At 37.5% G+C, this 21,948-nt stretch overlaps 1 protein-coding gene across 2 annotated transcripts in view; it reads right to left on the minus strand.

Moving 5' to 3' along the window:
- The window catches only part of LOC148677830 (endophilin-A1-like), a 97,020-nt gene extending 75,809 nt beyond the window's left edge, over positions 1 to 21,211 (minus strand). Inside the window, exon 1 of one of the 2 annotated variants that reach the window (XM_088626862.1) lies at positions 21,002 to 21,211. In XM_088626862.1, the coding sequence (XP_088482988.1) occupies positions 21,002 to 21,046 (45 nt within the window). In that variant the 5' untranslated portion in view covers positions 21,047 to 21,211. The remainder of the gene's footprint in view (positions 1 to 21,001) is intronic. The other variant, XM_088626857.1, reaches the window with a different exon arrangement.
- Between the last annotated feature and the right edge of the window lie 737 nt (positions 21,212 to 21,948).

Raw genomic sequence — 21,948 nt, forward strand, 5'->3', positions numbered from 1 at the left:
TGAAACTTGCTGCTTAAAATATTTTTTATTAAATTCCCCCTAGGAACTGCACACACTGTCATATCTGACATAATGGAAAGGTTATCCATACAGTATAGATGGTAAAAGTCAATTTTTTTAACCAGATTATGGGATCTAATGTTCACGAAAACAAAGAAAAATACCTACAGTATCTAAAAACCTCAAAGCTGTAGGAATATTGTGATAGGTCTCAACTCAGCCACACAAGTTCAGCAGCAACACAAGTTACAAGTTCTGCTACATTTACATTTGACTGTGTGCTGCAGATGTGATGTTAAATTTGCATATGTTAAAAAGTTGATGATTCATGTGTCCTGTCACTAAAGGAAAATCAGTTCCTAGAGCTCATGCTTTTAAACAATCATGTCATTTTGTATGTAATGGCCATTCAGTTGACCAATAAATCTTCGAAGCATTACAAATAATAGGGTGAGCAGCAACTAAGTAATTCTGAAACATAAATTAATATAACCCCTTTTCACACATCACTTACGGGTTAAATCAGTTTATTCTGCCAACAACCACTTTACCCTGATTGTTACAAACAAAGATCAACCAATTTCAATCCTACCAATGTCCAGAGAAATAAATGTGTAGCTTTACAAGCAACAGCAAAGCCACAGGATGGATGGGAGTCGTAATTTGGCATTTAGTCTGCATGCACAAGAAGAACTGCTGTCTCATTCCAATTCATGGCACATTATGCTATTAACTCGAAATAGCCGAAAGGGGACATCTGTTTCATAGGATATCATGTAGGATGTTTATAGAATAGTACAGGAAATTTCCTGTGGAATTACATATTTCAATGTTTGAATGAACTGTGTTGCATATAGTTTGGAGTCTTAGCTTGTCATACAGTCTATGAACATCATACATGTCATCTCAAGTAGCTTTCTGAATTTGGATGCTACTTCATATTCTACAACCAAGTGACATACTGTACCATCAACGGAGCTATTCAAAGTGCCAAGTCAACAAGCTCAAGAGTGAATAAATCCTGTTAGAGAAATGACTGGAGCAGATTCTCGCCATTACACAGGAACCTGCCCTCCACAAGCTTCTGAAAAAAATATTTTTTTAATTTGTTACTAGCCTATGTTCCTTTCAGTCTTGTGTCTTTTGCCATCTACATTTATATCAAAATGGTCCATTTGTCAAGATTTCTCATTTAAAAAAGTTCCACTTATATCCTGAGTAGCACATTACCTTTTTGTACGGTACTACAATATCATTACATACTGTATGTCAGCAGGACAGCACAGTGGTGAGCATTTCGGCCTTGCAGCACTGGGGACCTAGGTTCAGTGCTCGACCCAGGGTGCTTATCTGTGTGGAGATTGTATGCTCTCCCTGAGTTTGCATGGGTTTCCTCCAGATGCTCCGGTTTTCTCCCACAGTCCAAAGACATACAGTACAGTACTAGCAGGTTAATTGGTTTCTGTAAAAAACTGGTCCTGATATGAGCAAGTATGTACTGTATATCTGCCCTGTGATGGACTGGCGTATCCAGGGTCTATCCTGCCTTGTGCCCATTGCTTGTCAGGATAGGCTCCAGCTCCCCTGCCAGCCTGTATTGGATCAAGCTGTTAGAAAATAGATTGATGGGTGTTATACAGTACCAGACCACAGAGATGATGTTGTGATCCACTAATTATTAACATAATTTGTACACTAATTACACTAATTACTAACTTAAATAGCAATCTTCTTTTTCTTCTGCAATCTTCTGATTTAGAAAACTGCTGGAAAATGTATTTCTCTAAGACCAGATGTTCAGCAGCTGTGTCACCTGATAGTCACCTACCTTTTTTTATTTTTTTTCCTTCTCTTTTTTTTTCCACAGCACTATTATTAAAAGTAGTTCAGCATTTCTTACACAGGGCAGAGCTCAGGAGGAACGTATAAGAGAAGAAAGCAAATGAATTATCTTTTATTAATAAAGTGCTGTTCATTCCCGCTAAGAATTTAAAGCGACTTTAACTGTAGTGTCCCAAAGTGGTTAAATGAATATATATTGAAAATGCATCCTTCCCCAATACTGTCCTTATTCATCCATTCATATTGTACTGCAAAACTGTTAAATTCATTAAGAGAAGAATTTACCCATTTAAAACTGTAACAACCCTATGAAACTGAAAACCACATTCCACATTTGAAATACAAATGCTACTGAACACAATGGTGTTCATTGCAAAAAATGGTTTTTGGATGAAAAACCACATCCACAAACCCTGTTATATTTTCAGATCAAATTCCACTGCTACAAATATATTAATCTGAAGGAAGTATAAAAAAAACAAAAAGCATATTTTTTATATTACATTATATTTATTATATATTAAGCATAAGGCATATTTCCTTAGCTCCACACTAATTGTAAGATTAAGAAAAAAATTATTAACAATCCTCCCAAATAGTGTTTGGACGTTGCATCCACTTACATTCAAGCAGAGTGTCTTCTTAAGTTGGTAATATGGATACCATCGCATGTGGTTAGAAAGATAAATCGATTCTGTTGTACACTCGAGGTGGACTTACCTTCCCCTCGCTCTTTTGATTAAGCATAAATATATAATATAGTGTGAATACAAACACTGCAGAAAAAAATGAGGTGAAAAACAAGCTGGGAATAAGTGCTACATTGTGATAAGCATTTCAGACATCTACCTTACTGTATAACAGGTCACAAAATGGTATGCGTTGCCTACTGTCATTCTTGATAGTCATTCGTAAGATCTTAGACTGATCTTTAATTCTAAATGCTTCCCTAATTAACATACATATATACATGCAGGTATGTGTTGGCAAAATAATGCATTCCCTGGGAGAAACAATAAAAACAATCCTTGTTATTTATAATGGAAAGGAATTAATCTGGTCAGAGAATGCAGCATTAATGTGCAAAGCAAGCTTAGCTGTTTTTTCAAATTATCATATTAGGGCATACGCAGCTACTGTTACATGCTGTATAAACCTGCAAAATTTTAACCGGTGCATTAATAGGAGTTCATTTGCACTGGCATGATACTTCACACACGATGAATAACCATAAGACAACGTTCTCGTCGTGTCTTCAGTATTACAGGTGACTGTTCTGGAATGTCAATACGCAAGGTAACCAGGGAGATTAGACCCACTCTTGTGTAGAAGACTCCACACAGAAGTGCTACATGAGATGACTCTGTTATGATTACAATAAATACCAGGTCAGCCGTAGATATTCATTTTTAAATTACATTCAGTTCACAGAGTGAGTGGAAATTGCTATCTTTGGCACAGCATATCAAAACTGGACTCTCTGAAGATAGCAATCGAGGGCCAGTCTGTCAGATTCACATGCCAGGTGAATATCAAAGGAAATGCTAAAAAGAAAACCTTGCACCCTGTTTTGATATTCTCACCACTTTATCTCTACAAAAAGCCACAAACCGGTAAATATGATAACCTAGTGTACTTCTTGTACAATAACAATATCAGCAAATACCAACAAAGTTAAGCACTTGATTATTGTTTAACTCAATGTATTAGAAATGCCTTATCTCTTGTGTAAGTCTTCCCCTATGTTTTTTCTATTCAACCTCCATTTATCATCTCTGCAGTACAATTTTTATTTAATTTTTTCAGGAACAACACAATCTATCCATCTAACAAACCACTTTCTAACTGCTTTATCCAATACAAGGTCACAGGGAAGCCTATCCCAGCAAGCAACGGGCACAAGGTAGGATATACCCTAGATGGGATGCCAAGCCATAATGGAGCACACACAGACAAAAAAGGTACAGCCACTCACACCAGGCCTAATGGTACCCAAAAGTAAATTAACCTACCAGTATGGCCTTGAACTGTGGGAGGAAACTGGAGTATACAGAGGAAACACATGCAAATACGATGAGAACATATAAACTCCACATAGATAGTACCCCAATAACAGAACCTGTTCACTGTGCCACCACACTGCCCATGAACAACACAATCATTAATGATAACACCCCACAATAATATACAGTAGCACTTTTTATTCAAAAGGACCCCAAAGCATTTCACATATAGGAGGGGACTGCGACGACTGAGGAGGGCAAACCTTCCCCCGCCTATTCTTAACACTTTCTACAGAAGCACCTTTGAGAGCACCTTGACCAGCTGTATCACTGTTTGGTTTGGGAATTGCAATGCTTCAGACCGCAAGACCCTGCAACGAATTGTGGAAACAGCTGAAAAAATCATTGGAGCCTCCCTCCCTTCCATTTCTATAACCATAACAAATGCTGCTTACACAGGGCCTCCAGTATAGTAGATGACCCCTCCCATAAACTCTTTGCCCTCCTATCATCTGGGAAAAGATATTGCAGTGTACAGGCTAGCTCCACCAAACTCTGTAACAGCTTCTTCCCACAGGCTGTCAAGTTCCTCAACGCCCTGGAATCTATTTGCTCCCACTCCAATTCCAGAAACAGGTTTTAAATCCCCCCAGTGTGTTGTGTATATTGTATTATGTATTTGCCTTGTAATTTGCACTATCTGCACTTTGCACTATGTATATCTTGTCTACAATGTCTATGTCAGTGTCCTGTCTGTCCTGCCTGTATTTGCACCGTGGACCAGGAGGAACGATATTTCGTTCCACTGTATACTTGTACTGTATAAGGCTGGAATGACAAATAAACGTGAACTTCACTCACTTAACCCACAACTGAAGTGCAGTAATCACCCACTACAGAGTAGTTCAGGGAGAGAAGTGACAAGCAGCCCAACCAATTGAATTATGGGAGAACATTAGATAAGCTAATCTGTACAAGCCCAGAGTGGAATTCAGTTAAGATAATGAGGTTAACACCACTACTCCTAATTAAACTACCATATGATCCTTACAGCCTGCACAACACAATGCTTGAGATGCTATTCTACATACCGACTCAGGTATAAAACACTACAAAAGTACCATGTGGGAACAATGTCAACTAGAACATAGACAAACATTTATTGGGAGATGGACACCACAGTACAAACATTTTCTAGAGTGATAAGATTTGTATTCATATAGAAATGATTTTGCATATTAGTTTCCATCATCTTTAAATAAAAATAAAGTTACAGATAACAAGAACAATTTACATATCCTTCAGGATAGATTTACCTTGACAAATCTGTCATACACTCACAAAACTTTCCCTCCTCTACCACCAGTGGTACCATCCTTCAAGCTTCCCAACAAAATACTCTTTGAGAGCACCTCGGTAGGGACCATATTCCCCAGAATCCTCAGGGGGAATGAGCGGCTGCTCGGTCACCTGACCAGTTGCAGAAAGCCAATTGGTCTGGTGACTAAAAAAACAAGGAGATGATTTGAGGGTCAGTCAGTGAGTGTCGTCTAGGAGACAGAAGGACTGACCAGGGACTGAAGGAACTTCGGAGTGTTTTGATCACTTTGTGAAAATTGTGAAAAGTCTGAGAAAGAGTTCATTTTGAAGTGTTTTTGAGAAGAGTCTGAGGGTCAATTGCAATGAACTTGCCAATTTAGTATGGTACTGTCTCTGGATAATCCCCTGCTGTACACTCAATTACAATGAAATAACATGTGAAACAAATCTGGTGGCCAGCAGATCCTGTTCTTCTTATGCTACTAAGGATTAAGCTGTTGTTCTACCAAGCAGAAACTGAAGGGGGCTGTGATTCTGAATATTTTCATTATTCGTACCAATAAAATAATATATAGGCCGCCATATATATCTATTAGTTTGCGGTAAACATAACTGAATGCTTGTGATAATTTTATGTAAGATTAATGGAGTGTATATTAAAATACTCCATATAAAGGCACATGACTAGTTATGCGATATTCTATAACTTTTAATGTGCCACAAAATGAGTGTAGCTGCTGGTGGATGCTGATTGAATCTGATCATACGAGAAATCAATGGTTGCTTTAATTTGCTAAATGAAATAGAGGCATATTGAGACACTTTAGATGTTTAAGAGAACACATTTTTTATGGTAGGCTTAGGCAGCATTTATGTGTGCAAAATACTACAAAGGTAAACCTCATGCACTTTCACTGTTACACTTTACATACAAATGTATAGTAGCAGCTGAAAGTTTGGTTTGTCTGTTGGCCTGGACCCACCTATTTTTTAACATCCCATTATTACACATCCAAGGGTTTTGTCCAAACTGCAGAAGCGACACAGAGCTGGTAGAAATTAAGTTTACCATATCAGTCACCCTTCAACTCACAACTGGCAACCCACTGAAGCTCAGCAGGTGTGAGCCTGGTCAATACCTGGATGGGAAACCTCCTGGGAAACCTAAGATTACTGCTGGAAAAGGTGTCAGTGGGACCGGTGGGGAGCACTCACCCTGCGGTCTGTGTAGGTCCAAATGCCCCAGTATAGTGACAGGGACACTATACTGTAAAAAAGACGCCAACCTTTGGATAAGATGTAATACCAAGGTCCTGACTCTCCTTGGTCATTTAAAATCTCAGGGCTCTTCTCGAATAGAGTAGGGGTCCTGGCCAAATTTCACCCTGGCTTTTACCAATCATGGCCTCCTAATAATTCCCATCTATGAATCGGTTTCATTACTCTGTTCTCCTGCCCACTGACAGCTGGCGTGTGGTGAGTGTACTGGAGCACTTTGGTGACCATGTCATCATTCAGATGGGGGCTACACATTGGTGCTGGTGTAGGGAAGTCCCCATGACCTGTAAAGCACTTTGAGTGGAGTGTCCAGAAAAGCACTATATAAGAATAAGGATGATAAGTAGTATTAATTCAATAAAAATCTGATTGTATCTGCTCTTAGGCTTTAACAATAAGTACCATGAATCCATTTTAAACCATTGGAGGAGAGCATCCAATGGACAGAGCATTCACAAGGAAGTAGGGACAGGTTTCATTTGACAGTGTCTATGAGAGGTCAGATACACTCTGTTATGAAAATTTAGGATATTAAGAAAGAAAATTTATATCACCCCAAAATTGTCTGAAGACATTTCTTCAGCTAAAGAAATATTTTCTTAACTTGTTGATTAGGAAGTAACAGGCTCTGCAGCTTTATTATTAGAAGTCAACATTTAGTGTGTGTCAGTCTTCAGAAATAATAATTTCACTGATGATGCATCCTGTTCCTCTACTACGTACGATAATTACTGTTTACCTTTCACATAAAACAAAGTTTACCGTTCATTATGTCCAACCAATTATAACACTTCATTATTTACTAATAGTACAGTATGTTACTGGAAACGAAACTCCAGATTAAGATAATACATGATTAGCGGTCTTAATTAATGCCACTAAACTGTCTGCAGAGACAGACATGAAAGATTAAGACAAGATTAAGACATCAGTGACTCAGTAGACAGCACATTGTACACAGTTCAGCAGCTCTAAGATCACCATAAAAGACAGTATACGTTTATATTTCATCTAAATTGTCAGAAATATCAGTATATTTTAGCTGATATCCTGGAGTTCACTACTGGTTTTTTTATATACTAGATTTTCCCTCTAAGGTTCGAGTTGTTGTTTCTGAAAAGCATGGACTAACACATCTCTATCCATTGTTAAAACTATTTAAGGAATGTGACTACATTCATCCAGCAATACAGTAGCCTACCAACATGCAAAAATCCATAGAAGAAATTCATTGACATTTAACAAGCTTTTACTCCTAGCTGTGTTTTCTATCACATTCCAAAACAATCATATTTTCATTTTCCACTTTCTCAAAATAACCGGAGACGGCTTTATGTAAACATTTAGGAAACAGGGTGAAAGGATTAGCGTCATGCCATATTTCTCACATCCCTACTGTAGGTTCAGATGTGTGCCTCTTACATTCCGTGATATACAGTATGTAGCTCAGAGCAACATTTTTTTGCTACATTCTCAAAGCCATGTAAGCAATTTTTCTCTTGCCAAAGGGGAACACAGACTGAAACTGAACATCAACTTATTACAGACGTCATCTACAGCACTTGGGAGAACCTGTCCCTTCTAGTTGAAATGGCAAAAGAAATGAGTAAAAGATTTCCTAAAATATACCTGTCTGTGAAAGCAAAGCACAGGCCAGAGACAGGGTGTACTCATGATATTTCCAAGTCCAGGCCCTGGAGGCCATAATGGTTTTTACACATCTCCAAAGCAGGTGTTGAACAACTGAAATAAAAACTGTACTACACAAATGCAAACATAATGAATTATTATTCTAATTATTAACAAACAAAAAGGCCTCATCCCTAAACACTTGCTCATTTGTCTCATTGAGTTTGCTTGAAAGTTACAGTATATCAGGGAGGCTCCAAAAACACATTAGTTCAGTTTGAAAATGTGTCGCTCAAAAAACAGTTTAGGAAAAGGAATGAGCTATGTTGTGTTTTTGCAATTTATTTTTTGTCAATGTAATTAAATGTCAAAGCTATCAGCTGGAATAGATGTTAAGCTGAAGCTTCAAATGAAATCTGGAAAAATAGGTTCATTTCTCAGGCATCACTTCCCTAGAAGTTGCTGCAGCAGGGTTATTGATCCTATTTCAAACAGAGCAGCTTGATGACTTTTCCACTAAACTTCTTGAAATAGCTACTGCAGGGAAGAATAAAAACAGAATGAAAATTAGTACATTTGAGCTGTAGTTACCCAAGAACAAAGCCATTTGAGTAATTACCTTTATATTGGTGGGAATAAAATTAAGCCTCAAAAACATGGATTGTTTTATGCGAGTGCCATTATTGTTAATCACTATATCGAACAATAAAAAGGTACGCAGATCAAATTTAATGTTTTGATAGTTTTCGATTAGCAGTTTTTTTTCCGGTGGACAACTGAAATACCATACTTAATAATGTTCTTGTTCAACAATAATTATATTTTTTTTATATACAAAATCTATACTGTATTGAAATACATCATGCTCTGTATTGCAGATTGCACTTCAACAGCGCTAGAGATGTTACAGCCTGCAAAGAATGTGGGAAGGTGAAATATTTTCCAACTCCTGCCCCCGCCTCGCCTTGAAAATTATCTGTTTCTCTAGGAAAACACTCAAAGAAATTTGCACTGTCCAGATTTCCCCTTGGCGCTCACAGGATTAATACAAGCAGGATTAAACAGGGATTAAGAAAAGGTTCCTGCTTTGTCTGGCTCAATTCAAATGTGACTCATACAGCCATTACAATCAAAACTCATAAAACAATAGCAAATTTCAATGACAATAGAAGACACACTTTAGTACATATTTCATAATACTCTTAGCATTTATGTTCAAGATCCCAGCCTCCCTTTAAAATGAATATTAGTAGTCATTGTGTCTTCACTAGATGCCAATTTAGTGAAAAGTATTCACTGTCCTCCAAGTATATTTTTTATTGTTATTAACTATAATGATTTTACACATTGAAGGCCTGCTTGTGATTACTGCATACTTAATTTACAAGACAGTTCACATCCGAATATTGTTGAAAATAATACTTGTCTGGATGCTTTGTTTGACTGCTGGTGAAGGTAAACAAGGAATGACAAAAAAAGGTCTATCCTCGGCTAAATTGTGAAACTGTGAATTAAACTGCCTTTGGGATTAGTGTTCAACATCACCTGTAAGGGACTCAAGGGACTGATGAGACAAAAGAAACAGGATTAAATAAAACAACAAAAGAGGATCCCTATTCATAAGATAAAAAAAGATTTCCAGGTTTCCATGTAAAAACAATCAGGCAGGGAACATGTCTCTGAAAGGCTCAATTTATAGCCTAAAACATTCCTGTCCTATCATTCTGTCTTATCTACCAGCTAGAGAACAGACGTAACATTGGACTTTGTTTTCAAATGACAAACCATATGTAGTGTTTCAGAGGCATTATTCTTTTCCCCGATCAGCAGGACAAACATCCATGCCACGTAAAACCAAATCAGCCAAAATTCAAAAGTAAAACTCCCACCATCAGTATTTTACCTTCCACCTTTATTTTCAGATGGGTGCCTTTACTGCAGTAGATTATTTCTGTTGGGAGATACCTGCTCTGCAAAAACAAACATGAGTATGGTTTGCTGGCAAGCATTTTTTCTGTAGGATGCTGTGACACTAGCATTAGCATATGCGATTTGAGGTTGATACTGATTTTCTGTCCAATAAACAGTAATGTGCGAGACTCAGAGAATCATTACAGATTGCCAATCAGCTTTAGAAAATTCTGAGCAAAACATTTATTAACCAGCTTCTAGCCATTACAGGTGTTTCCAAGTCTAACCACGTTCTGGGAGAGCCCTAATCTTTCAGGTTTTACAAGTATCTTGAACCAGTACATGAATACATCTACATGGGATTATTATTTAATACTTAAACCAAGCATGCTACTTATAAAGAGACATTTAGCACTATTTTTTCATAGTATCTCTACTTTCTTTCTTAACACTCCTTTTAATAAATGCATTTGATGAAGAATCCTAATCTAACATTATGTATTTTTAATACTCAGGATAGCCTGCCTCATCACATTAAAAACTGAAATAAAAAAGATCATATCCTGTCCAGGGTGTGCCCTGCCTTGCGTGCCGGGATAAGCTTCGACTGCCCCATGGCCCTGAAGGAGATGAAGTGTTTAAAATTGGGATGGATGGATTGGATAAATCAGTTCATAACAATAAGTCTTTAAATGTCATTTAAAAGACAGCAGCAGTGTCTGAGAGATGACACAATGGTGTTGAGGTTTGTACTTTTCAGTCCTAGGTTTAATTCTGGCCTGGGATGTCATCTGTGTGGAGTCTGCACGTTCTCTTGTATGCGCAAGCATGTTCTCTGGGTGCTCTGGTTTGCTTCAACCTATCAAAGAAATGCTAGCTAGATTAACTGATGAAAAAAACAAGGCAGGAGTATGCAATGGATGGGATGTGATTGACTGGTGTCCCATCCAAGGCATAACCCTGCCCTGCACCCCATGCTTCTGGGACAGGCTCTGGGGTTGGCATGATCCTTACGGGGGTTAGAGGCTCTCTGCTAACGTATAGACGGAGCAGGATTTGAGAAAGGGAACTCTACACAGTGGACTGCAGTGGCACAAAAGAGAAAAGTACAGTCTCTCATACTGAACTTTGTTCTTCATACTGTACATAATCACGATCATATTTGGCTCAATACAAGTTCCACTGCAGCATGTTCAGACAAGAAAGTCCCAGAAGTAAATTGCCTTCTAGTCGTTTAAAGCTATAAAAGTTAGCCTTAAGACTTCGATGCAAAGTAAAATACTTTTTACTTTGACATTAAGAAACCACCTCAATGCAGAAAGCAAAAGCGGTTTCTTCTTCCAGCTTTGCGCTCTTGGCAACATTAGTTGTTTTTCAGGTATTCATGTAGTTGGCTTTTATCCAGCAGTCGCACATTTCCAGGTTGAAATATAAAAGTACAATAATTAACTGTTCAATGTCTCCTGATAATGTGTAGTGCATGCTCTAATTACAGGTTGTTTTACAATAAATATCCAGTAGCAAAAGAAAATTAAAAGCCTGTGGCAAATAGACCAGACAACTGGTCAGGCCAAGTCCCTTGTGATATACTCTCAGGAGCAGATAGTATTATAATAATAATAATAATAATAATAATAATTGGTAAAAAATATTAATACATTTTCAAGCTTGACTGGTCCCACAGAGAGTTGACATCAAAACAACACTCTTTTTCCCCAAAGCAAGAAACTAGTACAGCAAATTAAACTGTCTATAGATGCCTTCTGATCTTTATTAGCTAGGGGTATACAAAACAAATCTTTAACTGTAAATTTGATCACAACGTCTAAACAACATGTTGGAATGACACATTTATTAGAACTAAAGTTTAAGTTAACTGCTGAAGAGTTTTCTTTCCATATAACTTACTTCCTGTGTCATAAACGTTAGGCTTTTGGAGGACAAGGATGAGACACAAGGCCAAACTTTGTCCTATAGAAGTGGTTGTGTCTGCGCCATTTTATGTTCGCTGGTTTATTACCTTGAACCTATCACTGCTACAAGACTGCTCATCTTTAATATGTAAAACTGAGCAGGATTCTCATTCACCATGCTTTGTGGCTTGCAGCAATTCAGTCATTCAGCATGGCGCAGAACTGACATCTCTTCACAATGCTCACGGAATTAAACAGGCAATTGTAAACACCTCCTGAGCCTCTCTTGAGATGAGTTAGGAAGGCAGCTACTTAATTAATTATACATATCTAATTGAAGGAGGAAATGGCACAGAATTATGTGTCAAAATCTGTGTATATCTTATCTGCCAACATGCTGTATTCACACTGTAAGTGGGATGGGAATGTGGGGACTTACGACTTAGTAGTAAAATCATGAGTCAGGCTGCCTCCCACTTCGCTGAGCTTCAGTGCTTCAGGCCACAAGCCACCACAGGAGCAATACAGTACAGATACACTGAAGTAAACTGCGAGGAAGTTGCGGTGCTTGTGTAAGATGTCTTTATACACAGGTAAAGGAATAGGAATGTAAGGTCTTAAGAAGAATAATGACAATTTCATGAATCTCTAAAAGCATCGGCCAAGGCTTTATGTATTGTGGCAGACTCACCCTACAACCCCCATTACTTAATTTTGTGTGATTCTTAATATTCAACACTCATACCTAGTGTCTACTTCTACTGATCTTCACCTCATTCAGGGAGAACTAGATGGCGCAAGAGGGTGAAGCAGGGAAGAAGTTGACCTCACATGCAGGCCTGGCCATTTTGTGAAGCAGCAGTGTATTTGATTAAGTGCTGGGTCCCAAAGTTCAATCAGACTTGGCTGTCAATAATTAGCAATCTCCCCTGATGTCATTTCCTCCCCCAAAAAACTATAAACACTGTATGTAACCCCCTTCTCCCCCTTGAACACTGTACGTCTTTTTGCACTCCATCTCCACCTATGCAGCTGCCCCTTGGTCACTCCTCACTCTGCCTGGGGGTCCCAGACTCCTCGTCCTCTGGCTGGGAGGCTAGGCCTCAGCCAAACGGGTTAAGCCACATTGTGACTAAAACACTCCTTAATCCTTTCAGTACACTTAATTCTTGGGTGTTGTTATTACTAGTGAACTTTGTTGAATTACATATTGTTGAAATAAACACAAAATCAAAATAGCCATATACAGTACATTATAAATAGTAAGTTCTCATTTATTATGTTTAACAAGCATTACATACTGTAAGCAGTATTTGTGAATGTGGATTCTGTTGGAATGCTGCTGTAAATGTGCACATTTAATACAAATGCTAAATGACAATAACATCACCTTAGAAAATTATTAATAGTTATAGTATATAGTAGTTCAGGTGGGTAGCTGCGTCAGCATGCGTAGGCTGCAAAGGAACAAGTAATAGGTTTATTCCATGCTGAAAAAAAGAAGAAAGAGAACACAACATTTCGGCCGTGGAGCCTTCTTCAGGTGAAGAAGGCTCCACGGCCGAAACGTTGTGTTCTCTTTCTTCTTTTTTTCAGCATGGAATAAACCTATTACTTGTTCCGTTATAGTATATATACTGCTTGTAGTCCAGGTGGCTCTGTGCACTGACTTCCACATGAATTCCCTTTTTGCATTTCTGACAGTGTTCTGTAATGTAATATTTTATATGAATTTAGTGCCCACCTAAGAACAGCAGGATGGGTTGTCCCACACTGGTATGAAGAAACAGCAGTATCTCTTCATGTCTGTGCTTTCCAGCATACAGTAAAATCTCAAGACCGTCTTTCAACTTTTGAGGAAAGTTGGACTCACTGTCAAAAATGATATATCCACCTACAGGTTAAAAAACATCTTCAGACCATGAGTTTTAACTTGACAATAGAGGCCTCCTGTTCTATATCAAATGAAAATCTAACAACAATGAAACAACAATCCTTTATCATATTTAGCCGCTGCAAACCTCATATAATGAAAGTAGTATTTATGTGGCACTTGTAGACTTCTTTTCTTCAAAATTACAAGCTTTATTTTTGTCAACAGCCTTTCAATTATGTTCAACCCTGGTAGAAAGCCTTTCCTGGCCTCCAAAACAATCCAAATCTGAATTCCCCGATTTATTTTTCTGTTTGTCTTTTCAGTCAAAAATACTGTATGTACCTTCCAGAGAACAACAGAAATTAAACAGAAAAACTTTCTATATTGGGAACATTCTAGGTTGTGTTCTCTAGTCACAGGTTCTTCAGCCAAAATCTCATTTCAGATCTCTGGCTGCCTTTCAACGACAAGTAGAAACTGAATTTCTACACCATCTATTTTAGAGTCTCATTAGTTGCAGAGATACCATGCAACACCTCATGAGGATGAAGAAAAGTTTTCTCTGTAGAAAAGCACAGAAGAAATACACATCAAAACCCACTCATGCATATGGAAATAAGTGGAATTTAGCTCTTACTAGGTAACAGATGGCGAGGAGAATAAAATAATATATCTTTGCTTTTTTTAAAGCACAACAGCAATGTCATGAGCTGCTTTGTTCATTTTCGGGGGAGTGATATGCATTATTCTTTATTCACTGTCTCCAAACCAGCCAAAGAGCTCATTTGATGTAGCAGAATCCCATCTCACAAGAAATATGACAGGTATCCGTGAGACTGACTATAAGCAGCTACAGTATAGTAAAATGAGTGAAAAGACAAACAGAACACTAAAATGTTAGACTTTTGAATGAATATGTGCACTTCAGACATGTTTAATGAACTCTGTCACAATAAAAAAATACTACTCTACAGTCAGAGAAGGATTTATGCCTGAGCCTTTATGCTTCTTGAAAAATGTACTGTACTCTAGGCAGCATGGTGGTGCAGTGGTTAACATGGCTCAATCACATCAATAGGGCCCTGGGTTCAATTCCTGGGGAGCTGCAGTATCTGTGCGGAATTTGAACCCAGTGTTCACGTGGGTTTCCTCCCACAGTTATACTGGTCTCAAAAACATACTGGTAGGTTAATTGGCTTCTGGAGAATTTGGCCCTGGTGTGAGTGTGTGCATGGCTGTGTTTGTGATTTGTATGCCCTTCAATGCACTGATATTCCGTCCAGGGTGCATACTGCCTTGTGATCGCTGCTTGCTGGGATAGTCTCTGGCTGCCCTGCAGTCCTGTACTGGATAAAGCAGTTGGAAAATGGATGAATACTACACTATGTGCACTAAGATAATATCCAAACATTTCATTGGCTTGCTTTTCTTTCCTTTGACAATAATAAGGTCTAAACCACTGCGGCAACACAAAGTTGATCCAAATTTCCTTTTGTTGCTTGTCAACAGAAGCCAGCAATGAACCCTATTAAACTGTACACTACTGAGCTTAATATCAAAAGTGTTTTATTATAAATATTAATAGTAGCATAAATAATGCAGTGGTAGGATTCTAAATGTGATTTTAAAGCAAGACAGCTTATAAACTTGGAACATAGAAGCCAAGCATATGATTTGAGCATCTCACACGCCATTATTATGCAGTACTTACCAACAATTGGCATATGTGCTCAGCAAAATGTGCATTTCAGTTCCTTTCGTATTTCAAAGGCAGGAAAGAATAAAAACAAGATGTGATGCAACATATTCCATTATTTCTACTGTTTTATCTTGCATTATTGTGTTCCTTTATGAATACAATGGAAAAATTCAAAAATGACCTTAGTCATGTACTAGTTCATTATGTATTGGCTTTCTGCTGGAGTAACTATAAGGGTTCTAGTCTCTGTTGGTCACTGCATAAAACAGAAAAAGAATTTTAATCACATCGCATTAAAACTTAATTTGCTAAATAAATTCTGACTTTTCATGTGGCTACAGTACCCGGAAGCTCATTTATCTATTAGGTATTTAAGGAAAAAATGTCGAGCACAAAGCCTGCAAATTCTTTAGATGACATCATTTGGAGGACATAAAAGTCCAGGACGAACACTATGACTCCAATTCTGGGCTAATTCTTCAGTTACTGTGCCCTGAGCTCCTCTACAAGCATAGATATGTCGCTTTGAAGCACTCGGCTTTCACTCAGAACTTGTCGCCTTCCACGTGTTCATTCAGCTCTCTGGGCTGCTCCTGGGCAGGCATTATTCTCAATTGAATCAGCAGTACAGACAATTCAAAATTCCTCATGCATCCGTTTTAAGAAGGGGGTGCACAGTACAGTAATCCGCTGGAATCTTTGCAAATACCCCCCCCCACCCTTCCAGCAAAGAAAAAGGATAAATTAAACACAAGTATCATGTAAAACATAGGGTGATGACAAACTTTTGTTTTTAGATTATTGTACAGTAAGTGATCTACAGTATACCTGATGTGCAGCTGATCCGGCGTGTCTTAAGATTCAAATACTATACAATTCTAAGAGGCCTGGTATAGAAAAATAAGATTATTTTAGGCATCTTATTTTTTACACATGTTAATAATAACAATAATCCATCCATCCATTCTCTAACCACTTTATCAAATACAGGATTGCAGGAGAGCCAGGGCCTGTCGTGGCAAACAACAGGCACAAGGCAGGATACACCATGGATGGGACAGCAGGATGGGACGCCAATTTTGGCGCAGGGCACACACAAACACAAACACACCCTCACTCACACCAGGGATAATTTCCTGAGAAGCCAATTAGCCTACCAGTATATCTTTGGATTATGGGAAGAAACCAGAGCAATCAGAGAAAAGCCATGAAACTGTGGGAAGAACATACAAACTCCATGCAGATATCACCCCAGGAATTGAACCCAGGGCCCCAGAGCTGTGAGGCACCCCAGAGCTGACCACTGCATCGCAACCCAAGAAAAATAATAATAAGGATAACATGATAAAATCATTTTTGTTTCTGTTTTTCATCATGGACATTCTTGATTTAAAGTGAATATTGATATAACTATTATTTATATATTGAACATTATAAATAATGTTCTATTATATGAAATATGCTTTATTAAAAATGAACGCTCTACATATAGACATTCTGACTTTTTAACTTAATCAATTTTTCCAAATTAATTAATTGATAAGACAATAAGCCAATGTTCCATCAATTCACATACATTTTCTACTTGAGAATCAAATAAATCCTGGGAGGTTTACTTTATACTTGGGAGTTGTCTAAAAAGCTTAAAATTGGAGTTGCGTGAAATAATTACTGGCTTTCAGTTTCCTAGTAAGAGTTTAGTTGTCAGGTTATTCTAATTATGAAATCATAGTTGAATATTTTAAAAGAGTAAAAGGTCTTCCATAAGTAAGGAGACCTAAAAATGAAATATATAAATGCAGCTATCTGAGAAGTGCTGTTCCTGAAGTAAACCAATATAACTCTCTTTCAGATCATGCTGACTGATAAAGATGAGTGCCTGTTGGTGATCTTCCATTTGAGAATTAAACAGTACAGGTACACCCAAAGTCACTGACATTTTAATGTTGACAAATTAATTTGTGCAGCTTTGCTATTGCATTTTATCCTGAATCTACAAAACAATTTTTCATTCCACAGTGATATAATCTCTTACCTTTGACACAGTAATTGCAATCGCATTGTTTTTAATGTAAAAAATATAAAATTGTTCTTCTGTATAAACGTTGCCCTCACCTGTAGTATATTTTTGCAAACTACCTGTATGAAATCTGTTAGAAATAAGAGCATCTGCTGAGCAAATAAACACTGAAATTAAGATTAAAATTTTCGAATGTTTCTCTTCTTTTGTTTGACTGCACATGTGGAATTCAGTTCTCTTAAAGACACCGTAAAAGCAGTTTGTCACAGCTGTAGACTAACACATACTGAAATTTCTTCTACAGCACCTGGACTGTGCTATGGCTTGCTTTTTGTTCTTCATTAAATTCAAATGTATTTTTATTGTTACTTTTTATGACCATTCAAAGCATTTATATCCCACAGTTCCCTTTCACATCACACCTTAACCAGAGAGAATCTGAAAAGGACTTTATAGTTCTTTCTCATTCATTTATAATATTACTTTCATGAAATAAATGATGTACCAGAGTGAAACAATTTGTTTATTTCAATGCAAGTCAGCATTTCAATGCATTCATTTACTGTACATGCTAGCTTTTTCCTTTGTAATGTTAGTGTGAATATAAAGAAAAATGTGAATTGCAAATCAAATTTAAATGTACTGCTATTTTTAAATAAATTGCAGCTCTGCAGAGTCAAAGTCAATGAGGTACAGTGATACATATTTGAATAGTTACGGATAACTCTGTAACCCTCCTGTACACCAGGCGGGTTTTACAAGTACTGTAACAACTACAGATAATAAAATAAATTAAAAACAAACATAATTCCACGTGCGTTTGTTTCAAAAGCTCTTTCCCTACTGTCTAACCACTGCCTGCTGAAACCTGCTAATTAAATACATTCTAATCATATGTTCAAAAACCAACATATAATTGAGACTGTGATTTAAAATGAGATTTTGTCTAAGCACATACTGTAGACCAAACTGCATTCAGTGTTAAACAGAAATGTTTAAAACGTGTTTGTTTTGTTTCAGTTAGATCCATCCATCCATTTTCTAGCCACTTGATCCAGTAATGGGTCACAAAGAAAGCTGATCCTATCCCAGCAAGCAACGGGTCCAACACAGGAAACACCCTGGATGTCTATCATAGGGCACACACATATACTGTACACGCACACACTCATACCACGGCCAGTTTTCCCAGAAGCCTGTCAATCTACCAATTTGTCTTTGGACTGTGAGAGGAAACTGAGCACCTGAAGAAAACATGGGGAGAACATACAAACTCTGCACATCTAGCACCACAGACCTAGATTTGACCCTGGATTGATGCTAACTATTGTGCCATTGTGCCACCCTTCAATGAAAAACATTATTATTAATAATAATTTCTACTGTATAAAGAGTACAATAACAATAACAATTGTTTGCAGGTGTACAATACTTTTCATCCTGAAGGATTCCATTCACTGCTGAAGTGCAGCACCCACCAGTTAGGAGTGTGGCAGCCATTCTGCAACAGCAGCCCCTACACAGCAAGTCTGGGGATGCAGTGTGAAATTGAGGTGTAATCAGGTAGGGCCCATTATTCAAACTTAGAATGGAAACTAGTCAGGACACCAGGGCTAACACCCCTGTTTTTACTAGCTGTACCAAGGGATCTTTACAGACCAATGTCAATGAAGGATGGCATCTCCTACAGCTAACTGTAGTGTCCTTGATCACCGTACTGGGCTCTAGTTCTATAGGTTTTTTACAGGAGGAATTTTATCTTTTTTTTTATTAATACAACCTCAATATGATCACCTGTCAGCATTATGCTTTGAACATCAGATTGTTTTGTTGTATTGGGAAAGATGACAGTTTGCTACCAAAAGGTTTTTTGTGGTTGATTTTCCCCTAAGAGTTTAAGCAAAAATTCATATTGAACAGAACCCTCCTTGATATCTAATATAAAGCATCTGTATTTAAATGAGTGTTTTTACTGTGAATTCCTAAAATGTAGTCACTTCTATTTTGTTAGTCATATTGCCCGGCTCTTCAGTTGATGTTTTATTATTTTCTATGCATTGTGCTGTAATTCCTATTTCAAGAGGTTGTGTCCCCAGCTTCAGTAACGCTATACAACGCAGTTACAGTCAGTTGTGATGTTGTGATACTTCTTTGAACAAAATTAAATAAATAAAATCACGATAGTTTCTAAATAGCATATCCCAGCGCACACAAGAACGCACCAAAAACAGTTACTGTACATCATGCACATTTATTTTTTTACTAATACTGTATTACCTCTGACGCTGACTCATACTGTAGTTCTATTTTAACCCACATAACGCTACTGAACTTTTTGTTATGGGACGCTTGGATACATTTTCACAGGACAGTGGTTGTTCTCTCTTTGTTAATACCTGCACTTAAAACCCATGAATCCAAACCCCGCGGTTGTACTGTTATATTATAGCACCAGTTTCATGATGTCTAAAACAATGTTCAGTTGGGACAGCAACAGCATCTTGTATTATGTACTCACGCAGCAAAGACCAACAAAAGGTCATCTTCACAAAGCACAGTTTTGAAACCTAGAGCAGTGAATTCAAGCTAAGGTGAAAGTGAAAGGCAGTGAAACTGTTTCATTTACATAAGTCATAAATACTTACTTATTATAAATAACAAACCAGCTGGTGTACGGAGAAAAATCAGTAGAAAATGTTGTATACAAGGCAAAATATTGGAATTAAACCGAAATAATAAGCCAATATTCTGCTTGACCATAAAATAACAAGCGTCTGTGCTTTTCTTGATCACAGTGGAAACGATATTTCAGTGTTGGGGGTGTATTTTTGCTGCTTAAAAATGCAGTCTGAAGGGTAGTCTCCCGCATATTCATCTTTATTCGGTGATGAAAACCAATGACATTGCACCGAAACTATTATATTTCTCTTTCATGTTTTATATTTTCACATTACTAAAACCATATTTCAGTACTGAATGCACAATATTTAGAAAATGTCAATAATGTTTACATCTACAGTCAATAATGTTATTTATTTAACATTTAACACTTTGAATAACATCTACAGTCAATAATGTTATTTAAAGAGGGAAAATAAAAGGGATAAAAAATCAAGGGATGGAGCACATTTGTAAACTGAACCTAATGTGAATGGTATTGTCGAAAGACATTTGCAGTTATAACCCAGCACTATGGAATATGAGACTCGAAACCTTGAGCTACCGAAGAAAACGCACAGATTCGCCGTATAAATGCTGCTCTGTTTATATATAATTTTTTGTTTCATGTCTAAATACGTGCCCTACATTATATATTGCAGGCACGACTTAGTGCAATAGGAAATTAGAAATATATATATATAAACCCAAGCAACCAAAACAAGCAAGGAGTCAAAATGGGTCTCCTCGGTGTTCCATCAAAACAGAACACTTACTGCATTCCCACGTCCTGCAGGAATGCACAACATTGCATCCTCTGCGATTGCAAAGATAAACAACAGGAAGACTTACCTGAGTGGCTTTGTGGAATTGCTTCTTCAGTCCTGCCACAGACATATTTTCAGATGTAGCGGTTTGCTGTTCTTTGTTTTCTGATTTCTACTCTTGCTCTTGTCGCAGAGTGTTCAAGATGCTCAGTTCAGACCTTGCTGAAGCGCTCAATTCCTCGGGATCTCCAGACTCGGGGACTGACTAATGCTATGATCAGGTTATTGAATGTCACTCTTAATGTGACCTGCCAGTGACGTCACCTTGCTCCATAACCAACCTCTTAAAGGCACAGCGGAAACAGCAACTACAAACATAACTAAAAATACTACGGCAATTACCTTAGACAATACACGATACTGTATGTGCTTAAGCAAAGGCACAAAAGAAGCTTGACACCGTTATGCATTACATAACCATCGAATGATATGAAGAGAACCAGAAGAAAAGAAAATTAATAACGCGTGTGTAAAAAAATCATATGAAACAAATGTAATTTCTGAACGAGACCTATTCAAGGTGTCCTCTTTGAAATAAAAATATATCTATCTCCCTCCTTTACATAACTTCTTCCAAATAAGAAGTTAATAATGTTTATAAACGAGAAGAGGTTATTCTACCCATCTAATTCTGGATTTTCAGTCCCCTGGTTTTCATTACTCCAGACTCTTATTGACTCTTAATAACTCTCAATGTATTGCAATCGAGTGTTAAATTATTTATCTGTATTACCACTTTTACATGCCTTTACTCACTAATGATTAGAAGTAACCTATAAACCCGATAGCATGCAACCCTCCAGAACCATGTTATATTAGAATTAATATTTAGTATAGGGTTAGTATACAGTAGGTGTGAATATTTTGGCCAGGACGCCGTGGTTACACCCCTACTCTTTTTGAGAAATGCCCAGGGTTTTTACTGACCACAGAGAGTCAGGACCTCAGTTTTCCATCTCATCCAAAAGAATG

Source organism: Lepisosteus platostomus, chromosome 1 (assembly GCF_059453375.1).
Source record: "Lepisosteus platostomus isolate fLepPlt1 chromosome 1, fLepPlt1.hap1, whole genome shotgun sequence".
Taxonomy (NCBI): Eukaryota; Metazoa; Chordata; class Actinopteri; order Semionotiformes; family Lepisosteidae; genus Lepisosteus; species Lepisosteus platostomus.